A 27,989-nucleotide genomic window follows, 5' to 3' on the forward strand; every position below is an offset into this window, starting at 1 on the left:
AAAAAAAAAGGGAAAACAAATTTTAACACCTTAAAGTCAGAGAAAACATAATTTTCACATTATTTAAATTACCATTATGCCACTACAAGTCATGAAATGTTTCTGAATAATGAGAAATATGACTTAGGCCTTAAAAGAAATGATAAATGAAGAGACTTCATCCTATTACATATGAATATAAAACTGTAGCATACTATGAGTCTTAGACATACTGAACTTAAGTTATCCAGTATCACAGACAAGCTGTTAAAAAGATAGATCATTGATGGTTGAATCCAATACCTTTGTTTTCTAGGGGAATTGGTGTGATGTTTTTAGTACAGAAAGTTACATTGAAAATACAGTTTCAGATATAGGATAAACTCTGGTGTTTCATAGTACTGAGAGTTACTTCACGTTTGCCCTTTACCTGTGTCTTCTGATTTAATAATACCTTGTATATTCCTACGTTGGTTTGAACTAATAAAATGTTATATTTCAATTTAATAATGATCTCATGACTATCTTATAAAATCTGCTCTGTTAGTGATGTTACTTCCATTTCGTTAACTTATGTATTTTTTTTCTACGTACTGGTGTGTGGTTTTAACTACACGTAATAGCGTATGTAAGCAATATTACTTAAGTTTTAGGTTGAGAAAGCTGAATCAATATTTTTTTATTCAATTGAATGCATCATTAATAAGAACTGCTTCAGGGACTTATTAGTATCTTTCAGGAAAAATATACCCAAAAGACTATGACAGTCAAGAAGCTCAAATAATTGTGTGATGTATATTTTTAATGGCAAGAGAATGTAATTTTGAAATTTTTGTTCTCCTACTGGGACTCTGCATAAGTTCCATAAAAATAATAACCAACTAATCAATAGAGGTATGACAGATTTGAGCAGTCTGTCGCCTTCCAAATTTGCAAATGTTTCTCCATAAATATTTAATATTATTCAGATTCTTTTGCTTATACAGTTGAACTACAAAATATTAATAGTTTTTTTCACAGACTTGTCTGATTCTATAAGGGAAATTCTATTTTACAGAAATATTCATCTGGCAAAATATATATATTATACATTTTTATGCCCCCCCAACACCCACACACATATGGCTTAACTATGTGCTGATCAATTCTTTGCTTTTGAAGATATAAGTTGGTCTCTTGGTGCTTTGTATATTTTCCTCTTTCACATAAGCTTACATTAGAAGAGCTTATCTTTGTTATTTATCCCCAATAATTTCCAAAACAGGTATTTAAATAAGTACAATGTCTGTGATAACTGTCAACTTAAAGAAAGATATTACTAACAATTCAGATAGAAATATAAATGAAAAATATATATAAACATACATGTTCATAATATTTTATAATAACCTGGCAGGTACAGAGTTAAAAAAGCAGAAATTGTCATATGCATTTTAGTGTTTACATTAATTATTATATAGATGTCCATTATGTACTTATAGAAAAATTGTTATATGGAAAAAGTTTTATGTCTCTAAACACATTTTTGTTTCAAGAATCAATTATGTTTTATATTTTCAAAATATTTTGAACATTCCGTTCTACATCCTAATAATATGTATTTGCATGTTGTACCTACAGCAAGTAAAATAGCAAACATAGTTTTGATCACTATCCTTCCTGCTACCATTTACACTTTCCTTATCATGGCACAGAAAGTTAAGTTATGACTTCTTTTGTAGTTTGAAAGAAAGTAACTATTGAATTAAAACATTTTGAGGAATCTTTGAAAAAAATTACTTTGAGTTCTAGGGGGCTTCCCTGGTGGCGCAGTGATTGGGAGGCTGCCTGCCAATGCAGGGGACACGGGTTTGAGCCCTGGTCTGGGAAGATCCCACATGCCGCGGAGCAACTGGGCCCGTGAGCCACAATTACTGAGCCTGCGCATCTGGAGCCCGTGCTCCGCAACAAGAGAGGCCGCGATAGTGAAGAGGCCCGCGCACCGCGATGAAGAGTGGCCTCCGCTTGCCGCAACTAGAGAAAGCCCTCGCACAGAAACGAAGACCCAACATAGCAATCAATCAATCAATCAATCAATCAATCAATCTTTAAAAAAAAAAAAGAGTTCTAGGTAGTGTTTCTCCAACTCTCATGTGAATATGACTCACCTGGGGATCTTGTGAAAGTGCCGATTCGTATTTGGTGTGTCTGAAACCTTGCATCTCCAGGCACTGCCCATGCTGCTGCCCCACTGACCACTCACTAGTTCTTCAGGCTGATGGTATATCTGAAGTGTGAAGGGCGAAGAGTGAAGTCAGGCACATCTGAGCCCTTCTCTTGATTCTGTATTTAAAATCTCAACTGAATGGTCTGCATTTCTCAAGTTCACTGATGTTTCTGATTGGTTTATTTTCCATTCTAATGCTTTTTTTTTTAGCTCTTTTGACAGTAAGTTTATTTACCAGCAAAGAGGTCTCGGGCCAATTGAAGAAGACACTATTCTTGTCATAGATCCAAATAATGCCGCAGTACTCCAGTCCAGTGGAAAAAATCTGTGAGTTAAATTACTTGACTGTCTTTCATTTTCTAAAGAGGTGGTTCTAAACCCTGACTGAATATTAGAATCACCTGGGAAGCTTCCAAAAATTAGATTCAGATTTAGTCTGGGAGGGGGCCCAGGTATCAAAATAGTAGTTTGAAAGCTCCCCAGGTGATTCTAGTAGGTAGTCGAGCTTCAGAGAGAATTGACACACATGCTAATGAAGTGACTTGCTACTCAGCTAGATCTGAAGGATTAAAAAAAAAAATTCTTGAGCAGAAAAGTTACATAACCAAATTCACCAACCAGTCACCATTAAGAAAAAAGGCTTCTCTCTTCCCATCTCAAGGCAAAGACTAAACAGATGTCGCTTTCAGCTTTCCATAGCATGCATAGGTAATTTGGCTTTGAAAGCTGCTCATTATTTGGTCTTATTCCTAGATGGCATTTGGCAGCCAAAAAAAGTTGGCTGATATTATGGTCATTGAAAGAAAGGGGCACCTGCTTACAGAGTGTCCACAACAGCTATAACCTGGCAGCTTTAGGAGCTATACCCTGCTCCATCTGCTTAGGCACAGGGAAAGCCAGCTTCTTTGAAAGGCGGGGAGCCATCCACTTTGAATGCAGCTGCTTATGGAGATGGTAATAATTAGCTTTTTATAGGATTCTAAGATGGTGAGTCAGGGGCCAAAGTCTAATATACCAGCCCCCCCACTCATTGTGTCTGAACCTGTCTCTTCAGTGCTCTACCCATTAATCAGAAGCATCTCATTCCAGAAAGGAATTAAAGAGGAAGGCAGATCAACTGCTGCTAAATCAGCTTAGCCAATAGCGGGGTTTCTATGTTGAAAGCAAATCATAACCCTCACATTCAGTCACCAAAAGAGAGATCTAGTTCAGTTTATTAGTCAAGATCAGGGTGTTACATTCTTGGCTCATGAAAAAAAAAAAATCTGTGATGCCAACACCTTGCAAAGGCTAGAAGCTGACAGACGTAGCTTGTGGATTGTCAGGTTTGACCACAATCACATCAAGACATTGTCCATGTGTTTTTAACTCTGTCCAAGTTCCTTAAGCCTGTGAGCCTCTGACCACGTTACAGTTCTCTTACCCAGGTCGTTCCAATTGATTTGTTAAACAGATTAACCTTCTCTAATGATTATCCAGCACACCACTTCTCTTTGCTTAGATGATCACAGCCCATGTCTGCTGGAAGTTGTTTTCTTTGGGTTTTACTGTCTTTAGGAGGTACTCTTAAAGCTTTTCAGTCATATATTTAATATTTTATATTAGTACAGCATTATATTACCTTGCAGCATGTTTAAGCTATTCAAACCATATAAATCCATTTATAATTCTCTAGACAATTTGTTTTATACACATTTCTTTATGATCTTAGAACTTATTTTCAAATTGATGTTATTTGTGTTACTTAATATACCATACTTTATAATATTTGTAATTGATACATAGGCTTCATTTATAGATTTTTAGATGATTAAATACCGCTTAAGATTTTTCACAAGGAGGTCTCTATTAAAATGGGTATTTTCATTTAACAATTCATTTTGGTCTTTCCTTTAGTAATACAGGTATACATTTATCAGTTTTTAAATTTATATTGCCTTTACAAATTAATTAGCAAAAAAATTTCCTCTCATGTATGCTTTGGCAGTAGTTATATAATTAAGACAATTGTCTTTATTTTGCAGGTTTTACTTGCCACATGGCTTAAGTATAGATAAAGATGGAAATTATTGGGTCACAGATGTGGCTCTTCATCAGGTAATCTTCCATTTGGCAGTTATTCAAATAGAAGTTAATGAAGTAATGCTTTCAAAATGCTCTGGAGTTGTCTGGGTCTTTTTTTTTTTTTTTGATTTGATTTATTTTTTTACACAGCATGTTCTTATTAGTTATCTGTTTTATACATATTAGTGTATATATGTCAATCCCAATCTCCCAGTTCATTCCACCACCACCACCCCCTGGGTCTTTCTTTGTGACCCAGAACGTTTATAACAAAAGAATGGAACAGCCATATCTGAAATGGTGCTTTTAGAACTCAGTGCTAGGAAAAACTTACATGTAAATGATCAAGTCACCCTTCTCTGTGTGGCTGGCAGGAATCTTAGGGCCAGATGTGAAGCCTCACTCTACCAACTGTTTGGGCTCTCCCAACCTCCTTAGCTTTCCATATCTGCTTTTCTTTCCTCTGTCCCCAGGTCTTAGTTCTTTTTTTTAATCACTTTATGTGTTTTATGTATTTTTCTTAAGCTACCTTAATCTTCTTTAAATTGAGCCAAGGTCTCTATTGTATACGTTTATATGTAAAACAGCAAATCTTTGTTCTTTTTAAAGGAAGTTCTGTTTCCATTAGGGTATATCATAATGTCTTTCCCTTAAAAGATAAGCTCATGTTTAATACCTGTTTAATGGGTAGGTGGGAAAGAAGTAGGAAAAGAAACTGGAGCTCAGAGGCATAGCTAGTCTTCAGACATCATCTCAGTAAACATTTATTGCTCTTGTATTGTCTGGAGAGCGTTATACTATTAGCTAAGGAAAGACAAAAAGGAAGTGTGGGGATGGGTGGAACAGGACATCCATACTAGTCTCCATTCACCACTAATGACCTGGATGACCTTGGGCAGGTCACTTAATCTCTATAAGCCTCATTTTTCATATGAAGGAATCAGACCTGATGATTTCTAGAGTCCCATCCAGTTCTGAAAAGTACCCGCTTTCAAATAAGTCTCTGAGAGCTTACACCCTGATTGCCTTAGTCAGGTGGGTGTGTGTCAATTAGAACCATGCAAAGTGGGTAAGGCTTTTGTTCTTTTTTTAAAAGGTGTTCAAACTGAATGCAAACAATAAAGAAGCCCCCCTGTTAATCCTGGGAAAGAGCATGCAACCAGGCAGTGACCAGAATCACTTCTGTCAACCTACTGACGTGGCTGTGGATCCAGACACAGGAGCCATCTATGTATCAGATGGTTACTGCAACAGTCGGATTGTGCAGTTTTCACCAAGTGGAAAGTTCATCACACAGTGGGGAGAAGGTACTCAGTAAGACTCTTGATCTCTAATTGTAATTATTGGCCAACATCATTAGGAACAAGAGATTGGCCACCCCTCACATTCTTTAGGATGTAATTGTCCCCTGGAGTGAGGAAAACAGGGCCTCCATATGCATCCAGTTGGCTGTTCACACACACACACACACACACACACACACACACACACACACACAGTCTTATAAGAGGAAAAAGAATGCTTCCACCCCAAAACTTTAAAGTTTGTCCAAATAGGGAGAAAATCTGTAATGTATTTGTGGGTGAGAGATATTAACTGCTTTAACTTATTTTTCCCCTGGTTCCAGATACTTAATGGTTTACTATCATGAATTTTGAAAATTATAAAACTTTAGAGTCAGACTTTGGGTGATTTTACAAATTGTAAATCTGAGGTTTTTCTTTGTTCTGTAGAGTCTACTAAGAGCAATCCTAAACCAGGCCAGTTCAGTGTTCCTCACAGCTTGGCCCTAGTGCCTCATTTGGGCCAATTATGTGTGGCAGACAGGGAAAACGGTCGGATCCAGTGTTTTAAAACAGACACCAAAGAATTTGTGCGAGAGATTAAGCATGCATCATTTGGAAGAAATGTATTTGCAATTTCATATATACCAGGTATTTCATCTTTATTTTTTGTGTTTTTTCATACTACACTCTATTCTTAAAAAGTGTTTGTCTTATCTTAATATGCTCTTATTGTAATTTTTTTATTAAGGGATTGAAGATGACTTATATATCAGATCTTAAAATATTTAAAACTGTTAGTGCATTGTAAATCATTTTCAACTCAAGTGCCACTGTTCTTTATATGGAAATAATGAAGAACTCAAAAGATTTAGCAACTGTTTGTGATGGATTAAAAAATTGTTCCCAAACATTGATTTTTATTTTTCCTTAATTATGGTCATCTGCTTTAGTTATTAAATGATTAATATTATGTCTGCACACATCATCAACAGATGGTATGTGTTGATAAAACCAGTATTCAAAATACTTCTGCTTCACATTTTTTTAAAGAGTGTCAGCCAATTTTTTTAAGATAAATAGGTGACGTAAGTGAGGCTTATGTGTGTCAGGAGAAATGATCAATGAAATCTGGAATTTTTTTCTCATTTTCAAAATAGATTTCTTGACTTAAAGAAACTCAGAAAAATAATTCAAACTTACAAAATAAGGTTCATTTAATTCATATTAAAAAATAAGTTAGCATAAGATTTCTTTATATCATGAATACTGAACAACTGAAAATATATTTCTAGAATTTATATACAATTTTTGCAATATATTTAGTAAATATATCTATACCTATATTAAAGTTGCATTAACTACATGGTTATCACTATAATATTTATATTTCTTATGCTATTAAAGTTGTGTATGGCTACTATCTTCCCAGGCAGCCCCCAATTTATTTGGGACATGGAATAAAGGGACTCAAGTGACTGAAATAGGAACAAGTTTGGCTTCACGAAGGAATAAGTAATAAAAGAAAGTAATGAAGGACTCATTAATGTCAGTGAAAGATAAATTCTCATGTTGGTTTTTACCTCATATTTAAAGAATAAATTTGGCAAGACCATTTACTTAACAAAGAGGGTGATCCAGTTCATAATGAAAAAAAATAAATCAAATATGAGGAGAAAAACATCAGGAGAAAAGATGAGAGGAAATCTGGTTAAAAAGAGAATCTCAGCAAAAGACAAAGTGTATTATAATTGGAATTCTCTCTACAACGTTGCACAATAGTAATTGATGTTGATAGTGTTGATTTTTTCTTAATATGATGTGCTAAAGACCCCTATCCTGAAATCCTTAAAGAAAGATGAAAAACCCTTCAACACTGGTTTAGTATTGTGTATATTTTAGTGTTTTAATTCTTTAAAACATAATATTCAATCATCTGAAGTATTTATTTAACCAAAACATCACAGTTTCCATTATTTTGGATAAACACTACTATACTAAGAAATATAATTTTACTTCAAAGAGTATTCATGGAATTAATATAAAAAGATGGTCTAATTTTTTTAATTAGGAAAAAATGTCTTTGATAATCTGAAATATGCATCTCACATTTTCAAGTGTTAGTTGTTTAAAATCGGATCATTCTTCTATCTACAGTGTAACTTCACTTTCTTTGAATATTTTTCTCTGATTCTACTTGTAGCTATAGTAGATATTACATATTTTTTAAAAGATCTGATACCCCCAAATGATTGCCTTAAATAACCTGACTCTTCCCATCCCTATTTAGAATACCTGCGATATCTATATATCTATTCCTCTACCTATGTCATCTCCTCCATATCTATGTATTCCTGATTTCTACTGGCTTCCTAAGTGGAACAAGCTTTGCAGTTCCTGGTTTTTCTATTACAAGGAAGTTAGTCTCCTAACCTGCTTGCCCCTTATCTTATTACTCAGAAAGAGACATCTGCTAAGTATTTTGTTTTCTACTTTTGTTGCCAATTGGAGGAACCAGGTTGACCCTACATTTCTTGTTTGTGTGATGTACACACATGTATTGAAAAGCCAGTCTTATCCATATTTTAAAGGAAGGTTGACTGGATATGTTGTCACAGGTTTGCTCTTTGCGGTGAATGGGAAGCCTTACTTTGAGGACCAAGAACCTGTACAAGGATTTGTGATGAACTTTTCCAATGGGGAAATTATAGACGTCTTCAAGCCAGTGCGCAAGGTATTCACATACATTAACTATGTATCAGTTTTCATGAGAATAAAACTAAAACATGAATCTTGGAATTCGATTTATACTTGAATAATTTTTTAAAAACTTAAAGGACATGGGATTACTTTCTTAGCAGGGTTGATAGGAGTGCTGTATACTATGTTTTATTTAGAATAAATGTCCTTATCTATTCCCCAGTGAATTTCTTCAGATGCAAATTAACACTGTACGCAATTCTAAGGTTCTTAGTTGATTTGCACACAAGAGCAGGTTTAAATTCACTGTAGTTAGATTATCTAAAATGTAAGTCTTTTCCTGATTTCTTCCAGGTAAAGAAGATACCACAGTATGTTAAACTATAATTTTATAGTTCTCTTAGATTCAACAGAAATCTTGTTTGCTTTTTTTATGCTATGACTACACTGAGCAACGAGACTTGAAAATAGCGCTTCTTAGAATGTATTCAAGTTCTAGAGATTTGGTTTAGGTAAAAGACTAAAGTCTAGTTTTGGCCTCGCAATGATATACCACTGTTTATTCTAACAGTGCTTTTTACAAACACAGTGACTGTGGTGCAGTGTGCCCATAGCCCTCTGTCTCCTCAGTTTGCTTTCTTTGCAAAGTGATTGCCAGAATGATCAGAATGCTCACATACGCTGCCTGAATGTGCTTGTGGTACATAAATTTTAGCTAAAATGCTGCAAATAAGAGTTATTTTTCAAAATTTGTGAAGATTTATCAGCTTTAATGGATCAAAATGCAACTGTCGTAAGCCACTGGATAAACCATATTTCCATACTCAGATTCTTATAGTATTCTCTAAGACACCAAATTTGCTAGCTTAAAAAAAAACTTTACAATGCCAATGTTAGAACACAGACAGCCAGTCTGGGATTTATTAAAATTCATTCTAGAGGTATTTATTAAGTACCCACCCTGTGTCAGGCATTATGCTAGATACTAAGGATACGATGGTGAACAGAACAGGGCACAGCCTTTCCCTCAGTTGAAGTTTAACAAAACTTACAGGATCCAAGTTGAACCAAACTGAATCTGAAGTAAAGATTCCTGTACAAATTTCTTTTCTTTTTTTTTTTTTTTGGAGTTTCTATTGATAGATAACAAACAGGACTTTTCGTAGAAGTATTTCACCTGAAAAGCAATAAGCAATCAAATATCCAATCATAATAGCCCTTCAGAAAGAGATTCATTACATTGATAATAGGTATTTTACCTCAGTAGTGTTTCAGATCCTGACTGATTCTCTCATCTTCATTGTTTCGCCGCTTTGAGCTTCTTCATATCTATTGATAAAGAAAGTGAGATACTTCACTTCCTTTCAGGTCTTCACTTTGCATTAACACAGTGTTTGCTTGGTTGTTCTTTTAATAATAATGAACTATGTCAATCATGATATTAACTTTTAATTCAACTATGCATCTAGAAATCAACACTAAGTGCTAAGCTAGAGGCTAGATTCTAAATGAGCCGTACTCTCGTAAAAATGTGAGCAGCCCTGAATGAAAATTTCAGACAGCCTTGTGCCTAAACATCAGTATTCATCAGACATTCAGCGATGAGTAAGTCACAATATATGGGTCAATACAGCAAACTTGAAAAGAGAGTCTAACTCCAAGATGAAATTTGCTTTTCCTTTCAATAAACAAGACTTGATATTACACCAAAACGTAGAAATGTGTTCTGTGTTGACTCAGTAAACTGAAACCGGTTTATGAATCTCTCAGAATTTTCACTTAATTAGATTATCATCACAAAGATTAAGTTTGGGTGAAGGGAGTAATATGGTGTATTGACTCCTATGTAAGAAGTGATTTTTCCTGCAAGTCAAAAGTCAACTTTTACGTAATGTGTTTATGCCACTGTTTGTGCCTGTCCACTACTTACCTCCTCATATACTTCAGTTCTCCCTCTTCTATTACATTCTTTAGGAATGTTTATGTCTGAATGTATGATCTCCATCTTTATCTCTATGCAGGGAAGCTGAGACAGTAGGACAATAAAGAAGATGATTCTATCAAATGGTGTCAAAAAGTTCTGAGGGCAAAAGATACATAGTTGCCCTCCCTGCCACTTTCTTGCTCCCATAATCATAGCAAAGACTATGGTCCCTGTCATCGGCTTTCACACACCCTTCAGGCAGGCGTTTTTTGGTCTTCTTTCTTCTGCAAGGATGCTCATGTGGAAAAGGAAGGGAATAATCCCCGCTGATCCATACCAAAAAAATAAAATAAAATAAATAAGAAAGAAAGAAGGGAATAGTAACCCCAGATTCGTGTTATTTCTCCAACCTTAACAATGGAGATTAAAATCACAATATTTGACAGTGTTTGAGCCTGAGGTTCACACAAGTGAAATTACATATCCAAAGCTACACAGTAAGTAGCACACCTGGATCTTAAACTCAGGTCTTTTTGACTCTAAAATGTGTTTAATATTGAGGCCACGGGATATATTAAACCATAACATAACTTGGTACAACTTCTTAGAGAATGATTTTGCTTAATATGAAGTAAGTTTAAACATTATTTTGTGTTAGAGCAAACATAGGATATGGAGAACACAAATTCCTTATGAATTTTTAAGACAGAATATAAGATTTTGAGGGCAAATTGCCCTGGGCTGTGTCACCAGATGCCCAGGAAGATGCTATCATTCTTTTCTCTGATCACTTTTATTTTGTTAGGGAGAAGTACCTCAAGAGAAGATTTCAAAGCCTAGAGTAGATCTTTAAATCTGTCCAACTCTGAAGTCTTAAAACCTAACACTAAATCTTACAGCATAATTTTGTTTCAAATGACACAGAGCAGTAGAATAATTCATTTAAAAGATTATAGTGTTGTTGAGTGCCTGTGATTGCAGTAGGAATAGAGGTCCCAAAGTCCCATCCACTGAGCTTCCCCCTGAACCTCTCCTGTGGCCCCAAAATATTTCCAGCTGAACCCCTGTCTCCCTGGATCAGTTTGAGAACCACAGATAGAGGTTGATTGTTATTCTAGCCTTGAACTGTTGACATATTGTGATTAATTTAAAGCAAAGTCCTTACCAATGAATAGTTCAAACATTACCCCCTCACCTTTGTTTCTCCACCTATTATAATATTTTTCCCATCAGAAAATATGAAGTACTTTACAACCACATGTTTTGCAAAGCAGTTTCTAAAAACATATTTTGGCATAGAGGAAGAACTCCCTGTGATATGCAATTCTGTTGCCACCTATTAGCTGAACCCAAAATAAAGATGAACGTTTAACGACTGGCTTGGGAGATTTCAGCAAGGCAGTGTTTTGATTTCTGGCTCTCTGTCCTTTTCCTGCACATTTGTCAAGCTCATTTGATAGTTTGAAGGAATGAGCCTCCTCAGCGTGGCTGTCTCATTTTTCTTTTCAATGTGACAAATTGTTGCTGATTTTCAAAGCCCAGTAGTTTCTCCAAAGCATGTATTCTGCCCCTCCTACAGTGGGCTTAGAAGAGGAGTTTGCCTCATTAGCGCCCTTTGTACTCAGCAAACCAAAGAGGACAGATGCTATCTGGTAAGCCCATAAGTCAGGATAATGTTCCTATTCATACTCACTGTCATATTTTTGAGAATGGTACACTCAAGCAGGCCTCCTGGCCTCAAAGGTGAAAAAAATCATCCACATCCTGCCAACTAGCCAACACGTGGCACCCTTGAAATCTTCAGTAGACAGATGGAAATGGCAGCAGCACATTTTAAGCCTGCTCTTCAAGAAACTAACTCGGTGACCCCGATAAAGTCACATAAAGGGCTCCCCTGTCTCCTGTGTCCTCATGATTGAGATGGCATGATTTGATATGGAAATGTGTCATGAAGGAAGACATATTAAAACACCAGTGTATCTGAAGTAAGCACAAAAGCCAGGAAATACTGAAGGGCACACTCAGTTTGTTTCCTTTGCTGACCAAAAATATTGTCAACACTGGACTTCAGAGTAGAAAACCCGACCTTACTGCTTATCTCCTAGTATGCATTTCAGAAATAATCTGAATGTCCTGAATCTTTGAAATGATTCCTCTTATCAGTAATATAAAAATACTTTTTAAGGAGGCTTATGATAGCTTGATGAGAATAATAACAAAAATCAAGACCTGGTCCTTTTTAGTTGTATAAATTAAAATAGGCAAATTTGACAATGACTAAAGGTAGAAGAAATATGAAGGCAAAAAATATTATTATTATTTATAAATATAAATAATTAGGTAAATAATGAACACCAAGTAAACAAGAGTGTAAAAAAATAACCTGCTTGTAAATGTCACGTCTTAAAAGACTTGAAAGTCAGTGATGAGGCCGCCTGCGTGTTTCCCAGCACACAGAATTATGTCCGGCAGAGGCAGTGCCCAGTGCGTGAAGGGATGACTCTTTTTGGCCTAGAGTTGCTTTGATGGGAATCATTGTTCCTCTGGTTTGAGTAACATGCTTATGGTTTTCTTGTGTGCTGTACTGTGTTTGTCTGCCTTTTCATGAAGAACTCAAGTATAGGCTCACCACCACACTACGTGCTTCTTGTTTTGGCAGCACTTTGACATGCCTCATGACATCACTGCATCTGAAGACGGGACCGTGTATGTTGGAGACGCTCACAGCAACACCGTGTGGAAGTTCACCTCAACTGAAAGTATGACTTTTACAGCATTATTGCCCACATTTTCCCTCAGTTTTATTGCTTAAAAACATGTCAAAAAATTTGCATGTCTGTCTCTTTTTATTGCTAGGAGTAGAGTAGGAAATCAAGGTATGACTGGCAGTTGTTAAAAGACCTGTTGGTAGTCATTTCAGGGATTAACTTTTTTAAAAGCGGAAAGAAACTTTTTTTTTTTTTTCTGCTGGCAGTCATCCCCTTGTTTCCACAGATATTCCACAGGAAATTCTTGATGCCTGAAGTAATGTCTGTTGCATTGAAAGCCCATGTTAATTCCAGCTTAGTTCCAGAAGGAGGAGATGACTCTGGCAAAGCAGAGGGCCTGACTGAGGCATCGCTTCCCACGTGGCTCTTCAGCTCTCAGTAGCTGCTGAGCATCTTGGAAGACCAGCATCTGAGTCAGACACATATCATCCCAAACAGGAAGCCCTCTGCATTTTCCCTTTAGACTTCAGCTTGTTCAAAATACTGAGCTATGTTTTCATGTAACTCCAAAAGTATGTCTGGGGACAGAAGAGTTTCTCTATCAGGATCAGGCCAGATAGTTTGGAGATTTCTAGTTGCAATTTGGGCACTATTTCTAATTCTTAAAAAGTATACTAACGTAGCCACCGATATCATACTAAAAACTTAAGTTTTCTAAATTGAACAGTACCAAATGCTTAGTAGGCCACAAACCTCAGTGTCCAGAGATGCTTTTAAAATATGGCAGGGTCCAAACAGTAGGAGAAGATGAGGTTAAGGAAAAGAATTGCGGATAATAAATTTGAGGTATCAGGAGCTACAACAGCAGTTTTAAATAGAGAAATAATAAAGACTTGTGGACTTGATGAAGATAAGAAATACTACTTATAATAAGGAAAAATGCAAATTATAACAAGGAAAAAATACAAGGTATAACAAAGAAAAGTAAAATCATGAGTCCAAAAACTTTAATCACATACTGTACAGGTCTTGGAGCCCAAGTAAATTTGGTAACTGTTGTCTTCAGAATTGTCCTTCGAGTAATTTTTGCTGTTTTGTAATAAGGACCCAGTTAGGGCTGAGTGCACAGAGGTGCCCACGGACTATTCTCCTCCAGCAGTAGCTGCACATTCCCCTGCAAGTGTGCCTCTCCTACCACCTGCCTCCTCAAAGAAGAACCAGAAGGTGTAGGCAGACAGGAAGGCAAAGAGAGATGGATAATTCCCAACTGCATGACTGAACCCAGGCTTTTCAGAATAAAAAATGAATAAATACCTTTCAAGATGGAAAAAACTTCAGAAATCTAACTAGTATCTTCATTTTACAGATAGGAATATGATACTTGAACTCGTTAAGATTCCTGGCTAAGGCTCTTTATTCCACCCTAGCGGTTGGTACTAAACAGAGATGCATATCCAAGTCACCTGGAGAAGGTTTTCAAAGCACACATGGCCAGACCCCATTCAAGAGCTATAGAAAGAAGAAGGGTTATAATATGGGTATTTTGGAAAGACATCCCAAGTTGTTTTGAAATATCCCCTGATTGAGAAGCACTACAATATAGCATTCAGCTATGAAAGAGAAAAAGCCTTCTGCGCAGTCCAGAATGCAACCAAATAATAAATCTGGAAAAAAACAGTACCTTGGGAACAATAAGACTGCCACAGAAGACTAAACAAGTGTCTTGTGTATTTATATTGTAGTATTTAACTAGTCAAATCAATTTGTCAACTAGAAGACTGATAATCAAACATGGCAGAACTAGTAGTCAGTCTAAGATGTCCACATGAAAACAGAACTGCTTGATATTTCAGAAATAATACAGAATTGTAAACTCCACATGGAAAATCTCATTTTAGATATGAAGACCTTAGAAATATTATTTCAGCTTTCCCTAGGAGGATTTTATCCAGGATTCATGGACCTGGCACCTAATTAGTGATTTGTATCAAACTCTTTTCTAATATAATAGTGTATTTGATGAATTAAAGAAATATTATCTACTGAGAAAAATTAATGTCAAAATTAACTTTTCAAATATTCTTTTTGGGGATTCTGATTTTCTCTCTGCTTGCTGTGCTGTGTTAAAGAAATGGAACATCGATCAGTTAAAAAGGCGGGCATTGAGGTCCAGGAAATCAAAGGTTGGTCGGATTCCTCTTGTGACTATGAAGCCCAAGGCTATTTGTGTTGAATTCTTTTATGACTCTTGATTGCACTTAAAAATTATCAGGCTAAAAATATAATATAATCTGATAAATTATCTATAACTTCTACTATGTACTTGAGCCGTTAAACCTACATGCTGCCACTGCTTTTTCTGATAAAATGGAATAGTAATAATGAGCTCAAACTCACTGATTTCAAGTGATGAAAAGTGATTGGGGATGTAAGAAATCTACAACAAGTGGGTCAGAGACATTCAGAGAGGAAAAAAAAGTCAGTCAGTCACTTTTGGAAGTATTTTAACCTCAGGCGAATAGAAAAATAACATCCAGCATACTGGGAAAGGCCTTCCTTAATGGGCTCTAATCTTTCGAGTGAAAAATATCTTTGGAGAGTTAATAATATAGGGGCCTGAAAAGATCAGCTGCTCCCTAAGCTCCAATCTTAGTACCATTCAGTCCCCAACATTTACTGAGGGCCATCTATGTGTAAGGCACTATAGCAATGAAACTGCCTGACTTCAAGAGACTTATAGCCTATAAGGACTCTGTGTGTGTACATACATACATGCATATTCATACATAGAAATAAGTATTATATCATTGGTATGTATTGTAAGACATGGGGAAATGGAATTTAGCTACTGGCAAAACTACTGGGTTCATTTGGAATCCCAGTCAAATTATTTTCTCCCTTTCTTAGGATCAGTTTATATTTATACATTTTCTACTATTTGCAGGGATTTGACATTGTCGTGTAGTTAAGAACTCACTAGAGGTGTTCCTAATGTTTAAGTAGCAAAGTGATTCAATTCTTAGTTGCTTTACAAATGATTCTCCCAGATATTAAGACTTAAGCCTAGGCTTACTTGTTTTCCTTTTTCATGAAAGCAGGTGGAAAAGAGATGAAAAGAAGCAAGAACCAAGAGGCAGTTTAGGGATTTTATATAGGCAGATAAGAAAATATAGCCGGCTCAAGGTTGAAAGGGGTAAGATAATATTATAAAATAAATAAATAGCAACTGTTTGGCATTTGTAGAGATTCTACCCAGCTGACACTACTGAGTGACATTCATACTACACATATTGAAGAAGTTCCTGATCCGCTATTTTTCTGTTAATTGTTATATAAAGAGTTATCGATAAGTTCTATTCGCCCTGGAATAAAGACGTTGGAAAAGATACTGTTATTAATAAGAGCTATCATTTATGGAGCACAAAAAATGGGCTATACAGAGAATTAAGGTAAATCCTTACACCAACCATATGATAATTGCTATTATCCCCATTTTACATATGTGAGAAAATTGAGGATCAGAATTACTACTAAGATATTAAATGGTAGAGCCAGAATTTAAACCAGTCTGGCACCAAAGCTATGCTCTTAACCACTATTACTGTATTGCTGAGGAGAGATCAATACCACCAATTCATTCACCATAAATTCTTCCAGGAACTACAGGTTGTGGATGGTTGCAGTTTACTCTGAAATCTCTGGGATTTCGAAGTGGCCTCAGACCATTTCTATTTAAATAGATCCCACCAAAACTCTGAGACTGTACTGGTTGACTTGCTGTGAACAGCCCACCCACACCGATCTCACCCATTGGCCACATCCTCTCTCCTGCACACCACTGAGTCTGTTTGGTCGAGAAACCTCTCAGCAGCTCAAATAGTCAATTTAATAGAAATGCCTTGTCATGACAGTTCCATTTTAATAGTTAGGAATACCCAAACCCAAATGAACTTGTTCTAGTCCTCTTTGAACCCGTATGACTCTCATTAAACTTTTTTTTAAAAGATTATTTTCTTATTACAAAAAGGAATATAAATCATTCTGGATCTCCAAGAGTTTGTCTTTTATCAAAATCTGGAAGCTTAATTTAAACCACCTCTTACAAAGAGAGGGAGAAACACCATCCCAGACTTAACAGCCCTGTAGATACATGGTAATTGTACATTTTGAAATTCGAGTAACCTTTGATGACACTCATCCCCACTGTGAAAGGTTACACAGCCGATCAGGAATAGAGTTTCAGAACCAGTGTTGTGTTCTCAGGGAGTTTCAGGGATAAGAGAATTTGTGATGATAGAAACTTAGGAAAGGGATTGAAACTTTCGAGTAAAGTTACTAGGGATAAAATAGATATGCCAATATCCCACCAAAAGCATAGCCCTTCACCCCTTCCCCACCCCCACCGTACAAGATGATGATGGCAAATCAGACTTAAGAAAATAAAAATAAATTCTCTATTTTTAGCAGTTAGCATCTTAGACCTTATGGAGAGCAGCACATTGTAGGGGAATCACATTGCATTAAACAAACAAACCAAAAAATGAGTACAGGAATACTCGTTTTATTGCACTTTGCAGATATGCACTTTGTGTTTTTTACAAATTGAAGGTTTATGGCAGCCCTGCATCGAGCAAGTCTATCGGCGCCATTTTCCAACAGCATTTGCTCACTTCGTGTCTCTGTGTCACACTTTGGAAATTCTTGAAATATTTCAAACTTTTTCAATATTATTTGTTCTGGTGATCTGTGATCACCATCTTTGATGTTACTACTATGAACTCGCTGAAGGCTCAGATAATGGTTAGCATTTTTAGCAAGAAACTTTTTTTTTTTTTTTAATTAATTTATTTACTTATTTTTGGCTGTGTTGGGTCTTCGTTTCTGTGCGAGGGCTTTCTCCAGTTTTGGCGAGCGGGGGCCACTCTTCATCGCGGTGCGCGGGCCTCTCACTCTCGCGGCCTCTCTTGTTGCAGAGCACAGGCTCCAGACGCGCAGGCTCAGTAATTGTGGCTCACGGGCCCAGTTGCTGCGCGGCGTGTGGGATCTTCCCAGACCAGGGCCCAAACCCGTGTCCTCTGCATTGGCAGGCAGACTCTCAACCGCTGCGCCACCAGGGAAGCCCGAAACTATTTTTTAATTAAAGTATATACGTTGTTTTCTAAGACATAATGCTGTTGCACCCTTAATAGACTACAGTATAGTGTAAAGATAACTTTTATATATATGCACTGGCAAACAAAAAAATTTATGTGACTCACTTAATTGCAATATTTGCTTTATTGCGTTGGTCCAGAACTGAACCCGCAATAGCTCCAAAGTATGCCTGTAGTCTCATTGGTGCTATATGTACTTTTCATGTCTTCTAACATGTTACTTGCCAGTATGCTGTCTACAACCTTCAGCCTTCAGTTCCAGCTGTGATGGACTGGGTCATAATTGCTATGTTGCTGTATTAAGAGTGTCTCTCCTTTCCTGTCCCAGTTACTCCAAGTGGTCTCTGGGCTTCTCCCCTCTGTAAAGGGGGGAGAGACATGCACGTGCTTGTGTGTGTGAGCTCACACAGGAGTGCACCTAGCCTCCCTTTCTAAATGCATTGCTTTAAAGAGGAAGGAAAAAACTTCCTATACATCAGCTTTCAAAATTCTTTTTATTTCCAAGTATCTCTAGATATTCCAAGAAAGCTTGTTTGAAGACATATTTTGTTGTAGATTGAATACATCTGGCCTCTTATATAGGAGAATGTCACAATGTCCCATGGGGTACCCCCACCTTCCAGAAGCCCCAGGTCCTGGCTAATCTTAGAGCTTCTCCATTCCATCTTCATCAGGGGTGCTCTAAATTACTGGGGGTTTTAATTAAAGAATTTAGGATAAAGAGTAAAAGTGACAGAATTTAGATTGTTCTTTACGCTTTGAATGGAATTCTTAGTCTCTTAAGTGATAACGATTTTTTAGGCTTTTTACTCCACTTATAAAGGCTTCTAAGAAGAGCAGCAATTTTTTCTTTTATATTGGGAAATTAAAATTTTTTATCCTCTTTCTTTAAAATGTAGAGCATCTTTTAAAATCTAAACATACTTCAACTGGTTCCAAAAGTTAGAATGTTCAACTGTTTTCAGTAGATGGCACTCAGCGTACAGAAGGGATGTGGAAATCAAGAATTTCTAAAGTGCAGTGTGCGAATCTTAGCAAGTTCATTACCTCATTCTCAGCACACTTACTATGAATGGTAAAATGATTCTGTTAGTCTGTCACCTACTTCATAGTTCTTCTTTCCTTTTACTGGAGCCCGATCCTAGCTCTGCCTTATCGATGAAACTAGGTATGAACTGGTACAGCCAATGTCTTAGGTGTAGGTAAACCACTAAATGACAGGTAGAAAGTGCTATATAATTACTCTGATTATAGTCACTTTCAAATAGAAATAAACCCTTCTTCCAAGGTAACAAGTTCTTGACTACCAATCTATATCTTTGGCCTATATTTTTTAATCCTATCATCTCTTTATTGTTATTTTTTGCTTAAATATAGAACAATTTGTATACCTTTTCTACAACCGTGAAGAAAAAGACAAAACAGCTAGTGGTCAGGAAGAGTAAGAATCACATTCATATTCCTCTTGGAAACTGAGACTTAGAAAGATTAAATTTGAACCATTTAGATCTATGAACCAATCCCTTTCCTTCTTTCCCACTGAAGTTTCAAGACCCACGTCAGTGGATAAAGGAAGAGAAATAATGGTCTCCCCTTAATCACAGTACAGGGAAGGAAATGAAGACTGTGAGGCCATCTGTAAAATGGTGATAATAATAGTGCCCACTCATAGGCTTGGTGTGATGATTAAATGAGAACAATGCCTGAAACAGAGTACGTGCTTGATAGATATAACTGAGACTGGGAAGGAGGCTGGCTCAGAACATTGAGGCAAAAACCTGGGACCTCCCAATTGTGTGTATCATAAATTGTGTTTACAATGCCTTAAGTGATTTAAGAAATGCTTCCTTGGAGAAGTGTCCAGCAAGCTACTAAGCTGTGTCCATACATATTAAATGTTAACCAAAGATTTTCCTGATCGTGTTAAACCACTTATCCCTGCCATTTTGTCAAAATTTCCATGAGGCCATATGATGCACTCTGTATCACAGGGCAGAGGGCACACCAAGAAGTTGAAGTTCAGAAACCTTGTGAGCCTTTTGGCAAACATGGTTGTGACTTCCAGCCTTCATACACAGGGTTCTTGTACAAACACATATATGTGCTTCTTGGGGGCAAGAATACCTCAAGGTTCAACCTCATTTTCAAGTCAGTAGTTATTAAGATTCCTGCAGCTGCTTATATGGTTTTATTGTATCAATTTCCCAAGCAGTACTTTAGGCCTGATATCTACCCAGTATCTGCCAATATCACAGAATAGTTGTGTAAGTTATTTTCATCAACAACAAATGGACATACAGTGCATCTGTGTGCACTTACAACTTGCTGGGAATGGTAGAAAAGAACCTGGAAAGGACACAGTTCCTTTTTCCATTTCATAATTCTAGAATTAATATGTGCAACTATGCATGTGAGGTACCAATAATTCATTGAACATGAAAGAGGTTCATAAACCAAAGACACAAGGAAACAAATACTTATTAAGCACCTTTTTTATGATAAACATTTATCCTCAATAATTTCATGAAGGAGGTTGTTATCATCATCACAGTTATACGGAGGAGGTTTCCAAGGCCCAGATCACTTAAGTAACTTGCCCAAAATTACACACGCTGGCTATGTAGGAGAACTGGAGTTTGAGCCCAGATTCATCTGACTCCACCGTGCACACCAGTTCTGTCCCCTACACCATGCTGCCTGTGCATTTTAACTTTGAAAAAATGCAAAAGTAGGATGTATCTTTTGTGGAATTACAATTAAAGAGGGAACAAAGGGCGGAACCAAAGAAACCCAATTTAAAGGTGAAAAATCATTCACTGGGAATTTGCTAGTCACAATTGCCAGCTCAGTAGATGCAGATATTGAAATATGAACCCCACATGCATTGAGCTCAACAAGTTCTTCATGAGCAGCTGTTAATTTGACTGGGTAGGGGCGGGTGGGAGTGTTTTGGAGTCTTTGAATTAGTTGAATATTGTAAACTCTTCTTTCCCTGAAGAATCCGAGGCAGTTGTTGAAACCAAAATGGAGAACAAACCCGCCTCCTCAGAATTACAGAAGATGCAAGAGAAACAGAAACTGATCAAAGAGCCAGGCTCGGGAGTGCCCGTGATTCTCATTACAACCCTTCTGGTTATTCCGGTGGTTGTCCTGCTGGCCATTGCCTTATTTATTCGGTGGAAAAAATCAAGGGCCTTTGGAGGCAAGTAAAATGAGCCCCTTGAACTTGGAACCTTACCTTTGAAAGAATGTTTGGCCTGATTATCCTCAAAGTTTGGTTGTGATGTTTTTCAGTGTTTTTCTTTTTTTCTTGTGTTCTCTACCTTTTTCAACATTGTCTATGTTCCAAATATTGTCTATAGTTAGTATCACAGTGGAAAATATATCTGGAGCTTCAAAATTTGGATAGTTAGATTAAAATATAACCTTTATTATTGCCTTTTAGCATTGGCTTAAACCCATTTAATGTCTCCATATGAAACTGCGTAGATAAGTAGAGTCAGTATAAATTAGCTGAAGGGTCAGGAAGGAGGAGATCCCTTCTGTTAGAAACAGGCCCAGTCCTCAAAATGCCTGGGTCAGTTTTTTAGAAGTTGTATTTTTCCTTAGTCCTGGCTCTAGCTCCTAGCTACATGACCTTGGGCAAATTACTTAATCTTTCTAAGCCACTTCATCTATAAAGTGGGGATAAAATACTCACAAGGTTGTGTAAGGATTAAATGAAATAATGTACGTAAAGCATTTATCACAGTACCTGACACTTAGTAAGTGCTCAATTAATACCACCAATAATTATTAGGAATAATCATTAGTAATAAAGTAATAAACGTCATAAGAAGTCATAAGAGATACTTGTCTTAAACCTCAGCTCTCTCAGGAAACCAACTATTTCTATAAGAAACCATTTGATAGTTTTTAAATAGTCATAATTTAGGCCATCAGCCTTCCCTAACCAAACAAGGGAGGGTCCAATACTGGTGTCAGTATTTTATCAAATCACTATCATATTATAGGACCCAGTAGCTGAGTTCCTTTCAAGGTATCCACATAAATGAACAAATAATCCAACTTGTGATCCTCACCTGTCGGGAACAGTCCTTTAGCTGGGTCCCCAGGTCCTAAGGCAGGAGGCTACAGCTATGCCTGGGAAGGCATCCATGGACCAGGGTGGAAGGAAGCATTTGATCAAGAAACAGCATCTGATCGTATTTCAGGCCAAGGCGACCATGGCAGGGATTCAGTGCCCATGGCAAAGCCCTGACACAGAAACAAAACCAGAGGATTTAATTTAATAATTTGTGAAAGGGAATTTTTCTAGGACTTTCTTTTGCTTTTCATCTGCAATCAGTAAAGCTCTGCAAAAATACAGCTAACTCTTCCCGAAAGGGACTGTTATGGAGCCCTTGTTATGGGTATGGAACTGTGTTAAGCAGAGGCAAAGATAAGTAAATGTAGTCATCATCTTCATGGAGTTAGATGGAAGCTTCAAAAGAGCAAGAATCTTGTATGTTTACTTGTTTACTGATATATCCCCAGCACAAATAACAGTTCCTGGCACTAGGGGTTTGATAAATAGTCATTGGGAAAATGACTGAATAAATAAATGGAGCTCACAGAATAGATGACACATAAAAAAGAAATGACACATAAAGGTATTAAGAGAGGGTGGTAAGTACAGTGATAAATACACAGTATCAGGAACACATGGGGCCTGGGGGCAGGTAGCAAGAATGTTGGTCATCAACCCACACTGGAGGAGGAGTGGCTGGGGAGTAGAGAAGGTTTGGTGTCCCCTGTTTGCTGTTAGCACGCGTGGGTGGCACTGTTACCGGGATACTGAGTTTACAGGCGTGTGTTGGGAAGACAGGGACCCAGGTCAAACCATATGAAACTGCCATTGTTCAATCATGTTTTATTTAGAAAACTACAGTTTTATACGGTTCAGTCTAATACATTTAATTCTAAAAGTAGATCAGCCTCTCACCTTTTTTCAACGTTTGTTCCTGATAGATCTCATCCAGTCTCTGAGGGTTTTTAATAACCCTCATGGACACAGATGTAGAGAACAAATGTATGGACACCAAGGGGGGAAAACCACGGTGGGGTGGGGATGGTGGTGTGCCGAATTGGGCTATTGGGATTGACATGTATACACTGATGTGTATAAAATTGATGACTGATTAAAAATAATAATAATAATAACCCTCATGAAGGGCCTTCCACTTATTCAGCACACCCTTACAGCATGTCAGCTCCACATCAGACACTGTCCTAGGCACAGGGGATGCAAAACTGACTAGGGACTGTCCCGCATCCTTATGGAATTTACAGTCTAATTAGTTGGCTTTCTAACGGTCTCACCAGATTTTTCTTTGCTTCTTGCCTATTTCTCTCCCCACCAACTCCTGCCTTTGCTCTGTCCTCTGCCTGTGAGCTTTCTCCATGTTGCTGCCCGCTCTCCTGGTTAGAGACTTTGAGCCTTCTTTCCCTGACCACAGCCCTTAAGGGAGTGTTGGAAGCAGGGCAAAGAGTGCAGGGAGATACACAGCACACAGAGAAATGAAGTCCATAAGGAGTTCTGCCCCCGACTAAGGAAAGAAAGTCAATTCTTCATGGAGATGGGCTGGAATTTGGGGAGCCCAAATTTTGGAATTGGGGTCACCTTGTATGGCTGAAAGTACTCAGGGTTTCAGGTTTTTTGCCTTCCGTCTTACATAAAAAGGTAATGGTGTACGTGGATCCAAAGCTTTCTCAAGCAGGACATGTACTGTTCTTAATAGAAAGACAAAAACCTCAGACCAATATTCCTAAAATTGTAATAAGCTTCCAAATTTTTACACATTACTGGTGACTGAATTTTTTCCTCATAAAGGTAACTAATATTTACTGAGCATTTACTGTGTGTGTACCAGGCCCTGTTATAAGCATGTCACATGCAGTATCCCATCTAAACCTTACAGAGAGGTAGGGTTTGTCATTGATCTCTCTTTTCTCAGAAGAGAAAATTGAGGCTCAGAGAAGTAATTTATTGAGATCGCACAGCCTGTAAGAGACCCAGGCAGGAGTCAAACCCAGCTCTGGCCTTTGTATACATCACAATAACATATTGCCTTTATTTTCCCTTAGAATTCTAAGAATACATACGGACAAGAGCCAGGCCTTGTTATTAATCATTCATGAATTAATTCCTTATTTTGTGTTGAAAGTTGAGCCCATGGATTGAGGAAGGTGACTGGGACTCATTTTGAAATATGCCATCTTTTTCTAGCAGATTCTGAACATAAACTTGAGGGAAGTTCGGGAAGAGTTCTGGGAAGACTTAGAGGTATGCCTGAGACCTTTTAGAATCTAATTCTTCACATGTGATTCAAAGTCAACAAGTGCGTGCCTTTTGAAAAGCAGGGAGATATTTTTTATTTTCTGTCTGGAAATTAAACTCCTTGTGTGCAGCACAGCGTCCCCAGAATGCAAACCATGAACCAACCGAAGCGTGCGGCTCCGGCGCACGTTCTCCAGCTTCGTTTTCCCAGCTTGCTCTTCTGTATTATCGAATTCTCTTCCCCTGCCTTTGTATCTGGCTTCATTTGTCTTCACTATATTTTCTATCACTTCTGTCAGTGTGTCAGTGCATGTCTCGGTGAAGATGACCTTTTCGTAAAGTCATTGAAACGAAGAGCTGCTCAAGGGGGTGCCCATTCCAGAGAGCCTGGAAAAGGCAGGAGGTGAAAAGTGAATCTGAAATAATCCTGCAGAAACACATAATCCTGGGGAGCTTTGGGTTTTTTCCTTATTTATTTTAATGAATCTGTGGAATCATATCTTTCTGACTCTGTAGGATAAGTATCTCTCTATGTCACTTTTTTTTTTTCCCGCTAATATCTACCCTTTCCCATCCCCATAAGGATTTACAAGGAAACTGAGAATCATTTGTGCAAACGTTACCTCAATCCTCTGTCATTGTTCGATTTCTTCAGGAAAGGGAAGTGGAGGCTTAAACCTCGGAAACTTCTTCGCAAGCCGGAAAGGCTACAGCCGAAAAGGCTTTGACCGCCTTAGCACGGAGGGAAGTGACCAGGAGAAAGATGATGACGGAAGTGAATCAGAAGAGGAGTATTCAGCACCTCTGCCTGTACCCGCACCTTCCTCCTGAAAACGGGGCTTTGATTTAGGTTGATGAAATTTGCCAAGAATGCCAGATTCCTTTCCCTTTAGCACGTTTAGCGTTTTGTGTATTTAATTGTAAACTGTACTAGTCTGTGTGGGACTGTACACATTTTATTTACTTCGTTTTGATTTAGTTGGCTTCTGGTTCTAGTTGAGGAGTTTCCTAAAAGTTCATAACAGTGCCATTGTCTTTATATGAACGTAGAATAAACAGTTCTCTTCTTCCATCACACTAGTAATTTAATGATGGAAGGTTTGCTCATCTGCATTTTTGAGACTTTTCTGTAGTTTGTAAATAACCCCATTCTCTGCTTGAACACAGTATTTTCCCAATAGCACCTCCATTGCCAGTGTCTTTCTTTGGTGCCTTTCCTGTTCAGCATTCTCAGCCTGTGGCAGTAAAGAGAAACTTTGTGCTACATGACAACAAAGCTGCTAAATCTCCTTCTATTTTTTTAAAATCACTAACATTATATTGCAACGAGGGAAAGAAAAAAAAGTCTCTATTTAAATTCTTTTTTTAAATTTTCTTCCTCAGTTGGTGTGTTTTGGGGATGTCTTATTTTTAGATGGTTACACTGTTAGATCACTATTTTCAGAATCTGAATGTAATTTGTGTAATAAAGTGTTTTCAGAGCATTAGCTGTCAGAGTGTATTTTGCAATTTTTGCATATTTGCAGGGTTTGTATACAACTTTTGTAATAATTACACAAACCACAGATATAGTGAAACCTATTCAATGTCTTCAGCCAAAAGAAATGTATTAAAATTAAGATGGTATTTTATTATGTAGCTGATATAAATTAAAAACTAGCCTAAGAGTTTACATACATGTGTAAAACCAGGCTTTCTTTTAAAATTCAAAGGGTGTTTTTGCCTGTATATCAATCAGAAGGTAAATACTTTAATAAAAGGTGATCATAGCTAAGAGGAAACCTGTGTCTCAAATTACATATGCAAATTAACCCATCAGTGTAGGTTACTACTAATGGTTTTCTTTTTAAAGAATAATTTTATTCCAAATATGCATGTATTTGTAGGAATATTCATCTCTTACAGTGACTACAAATTACTTTTAAAACACCTTTTTCATAATCGATGCAATTTTGTAAGAACCTGATAACTTTTCTTTTTATAATAATCAGACTCTAGAACCCTTTCTTCAAAATGCCTACTTGCAATTCAGGTATCTTAGTAGTGGCATATTATAGATTTAACTGACTAATCACGAAAGCAATATAGAGTACTTTGCAAAAAAATTAAATTGTCTTCCAGCTAAGTTATTTAAAATATCTAACTTAACCTAGATTTTTTTCCCTCATAATTGACACCAAATTGATCTAAATGAAAGATTTTTTTTTTCCTTCTCAAATGAAGAGCACACTTTTCCTCCCTCTGACCACTCCTTTATGCCCCTTTCACCACGTTAGTGGTAAACATGTAAATGTAGAATCACAACAGCACTATTCTGGTGTATGTGTGCCTGTTCACTGTATCTTACATGTTTGTATTTCAACATCAGAATGTGTTATGTTGTAGGTTGACTTTGATGCTGTTCAACTTTTCTTACGTTGAGGAAATTAGTTGACTTGCACTAAAGCCATCTTTTGTGGTACTGTATTATGATCATCAGCTCTATTAGTTACATATCTTTAGAGTTATGTATGCCTAATTTTGTTCCTAAACAGTTTTACAGTGGCTCATGGATTCAAAAAAAAAAAAAGAAAACTAGATCAAAATGATAAATTATAAGGAGGTGGTAAAGAAAAAGGGAAAACAAAGATAAAAATGGGAAAATTTATACAAGAATAATTGTTATTACAGCTGTTCATGGGGAGAATTTGGCTCTAAACTTTCTAGCAGCTCATTAAGTAAAACTTGACTAGTTACATGATTCATGAGCCAGTTAAACATTTAGAATTCCTAATAATAAGATCAGAAAAATTTGCTCCCAAGTATCTTCTGAAAGATAGCACCATGTTGTGTAATTAAAATCTTCAACAATATCCATAGAATAGACAAATACATTTGCAGGTCTGTTCTTACATATGTCCCTTAATATAGCACATGGCATCATATGCCTAATATAAGCAAATGGCATTATAAAAAAGAAAATTCAGAAAAAGAAAGTCTGCATTACCATCCTGTCCTAGAACACCACCCTTATTCTACTAACCTGGCTTAAATAAAGATGGCGGACTCAAAATGAATGAACTGCACTGACTTCAGGCAGTCTCTTTGCTGATTTTTGTTCTTAGCTGAACTTCATTTATTGAGTTAGATATTGCACTGCCTGGGAAGTGCCTCAAGGAATGGATCCTCCTTCACAGTAGAATCACTGGGGAATTTAAGAAAAAAATGATTGTACACTACCTCCAGAAATTCTGATTTGATTGGCTTACCACAGGATATTGCTATAGGTCATATTTTTAAATTTCTCCAGGTAATTCTAATGTGCAGCCAGAGTTGAAAACCACTGTCTTTGAGAATGGCTGTTTTACTTTGCCAATTTCTACAAGTGGATAGCTATATTTTCACATAAATTATAGTTTACAGATGTTTGGAGAGAGAAGATGGGGTCTGAGGTGTTTTGATATGACCATTAGTACCAAGATCTGAATGCCTTAATTGTTAAATGCTTTAAATTGGATAATTAAAATGGGCATAATTGACTTATTAATAAGGCAAAGGGAAACAGCTGTGCTTGATTTTTTTTTTTACAATAAATTATCCAAAGAATATTATTTGGGGGAGTTAAAAAAATAGCTTTGTCATTCACTGAGTTGGCCCTGAATTATCATATGCAT

At 37.0% G+C, this 27,989-nt stretch overlaps 1 protein-coding gene across 10 annotated transcripts in view; it reads left to right on the plus strand.

Moving 5' to 3' along the window:
- Nucleotides 1-25,823, plus strand: part of PAM (peptidylglycine alpha-amidating monooxygenase) — a 281,828-nt gene extending 256,005 nt beyond the window's left edge. For 5 of the 10 annotated variants that reach the window (XM_059916834.1, XM_059916835.1, XM_059916833.1 and 2 more), the window contains 10 exons: nucleotides 2,396-2,512; nucleotides 4,210-4,282; nucleotides 5,346-5,556; nucleotides 5,983-6,183; nucleotides 8,151-8,266; nucleotides 12,816-12,915; nucleotides 14,994-15,047; nucleotides 21,016-21,219; nucleotides 24,286-24,342; nucleotides 24,992-25,823. In XM_059916834.1, the coding sequence (XP_059772817.1) occupies nucleotides 2,396-2,512; nucleotides 4,210-4,282; nucleotides 5,346-5,556; nucleotides 5,983-6,183; nucleotides 8,151-8,266; nucleotides 12,816-12,915; nucleotides 14,994-15,047; nucleotides 21,016-21,219; nucleotides 24,286-24,342; nucleotides 24,992-25,167 (1,309 nt within the window). In that variant the 3' untranslated portion in view covers nucleotides 25,168-25,823. Of the gene's footprint in view, nucleotides 1-2,395; nucleotides 2,513-4,209; nucleotides 4,283-5,345; nucleotides 5,557-5,982; nucleotides 6,184-8,150; nucleotides 8,267-12,815; nucleotides 12,916-13,150; nucleotides 14,919-14,993; nucleotides 15,048-21,015; nucleotides 21,220-24,285; nucleotides 24,343-24,991 lie in introns of those variants that run through there. The other 5 variants (XM_059916837.1, XM_059916840.1, XM_059916838.1 and 2 more) reach the window with 3 other exon arrangements.
- The last annotated feature ends 2,166 nt before the right edge of the window (nucleotides 25,824-27,989 follow it).

The sequence above is a fragment of the Balaenoptera ricei genome, chromosome 3 (assembly GCF_028023285.1).
Source record: "Balaenoptera ricei isolate mBalRic1 chromosome 3, mBalRic1.hap2, whole genome shotgun sequence".
Taxonomy (NCBI): Eukaryota; Metazoa; Chordata; class Mammalia; order Artiodactyla; family Balaenopteridae; genus Balaenoptera; species Balaenoptera ricei.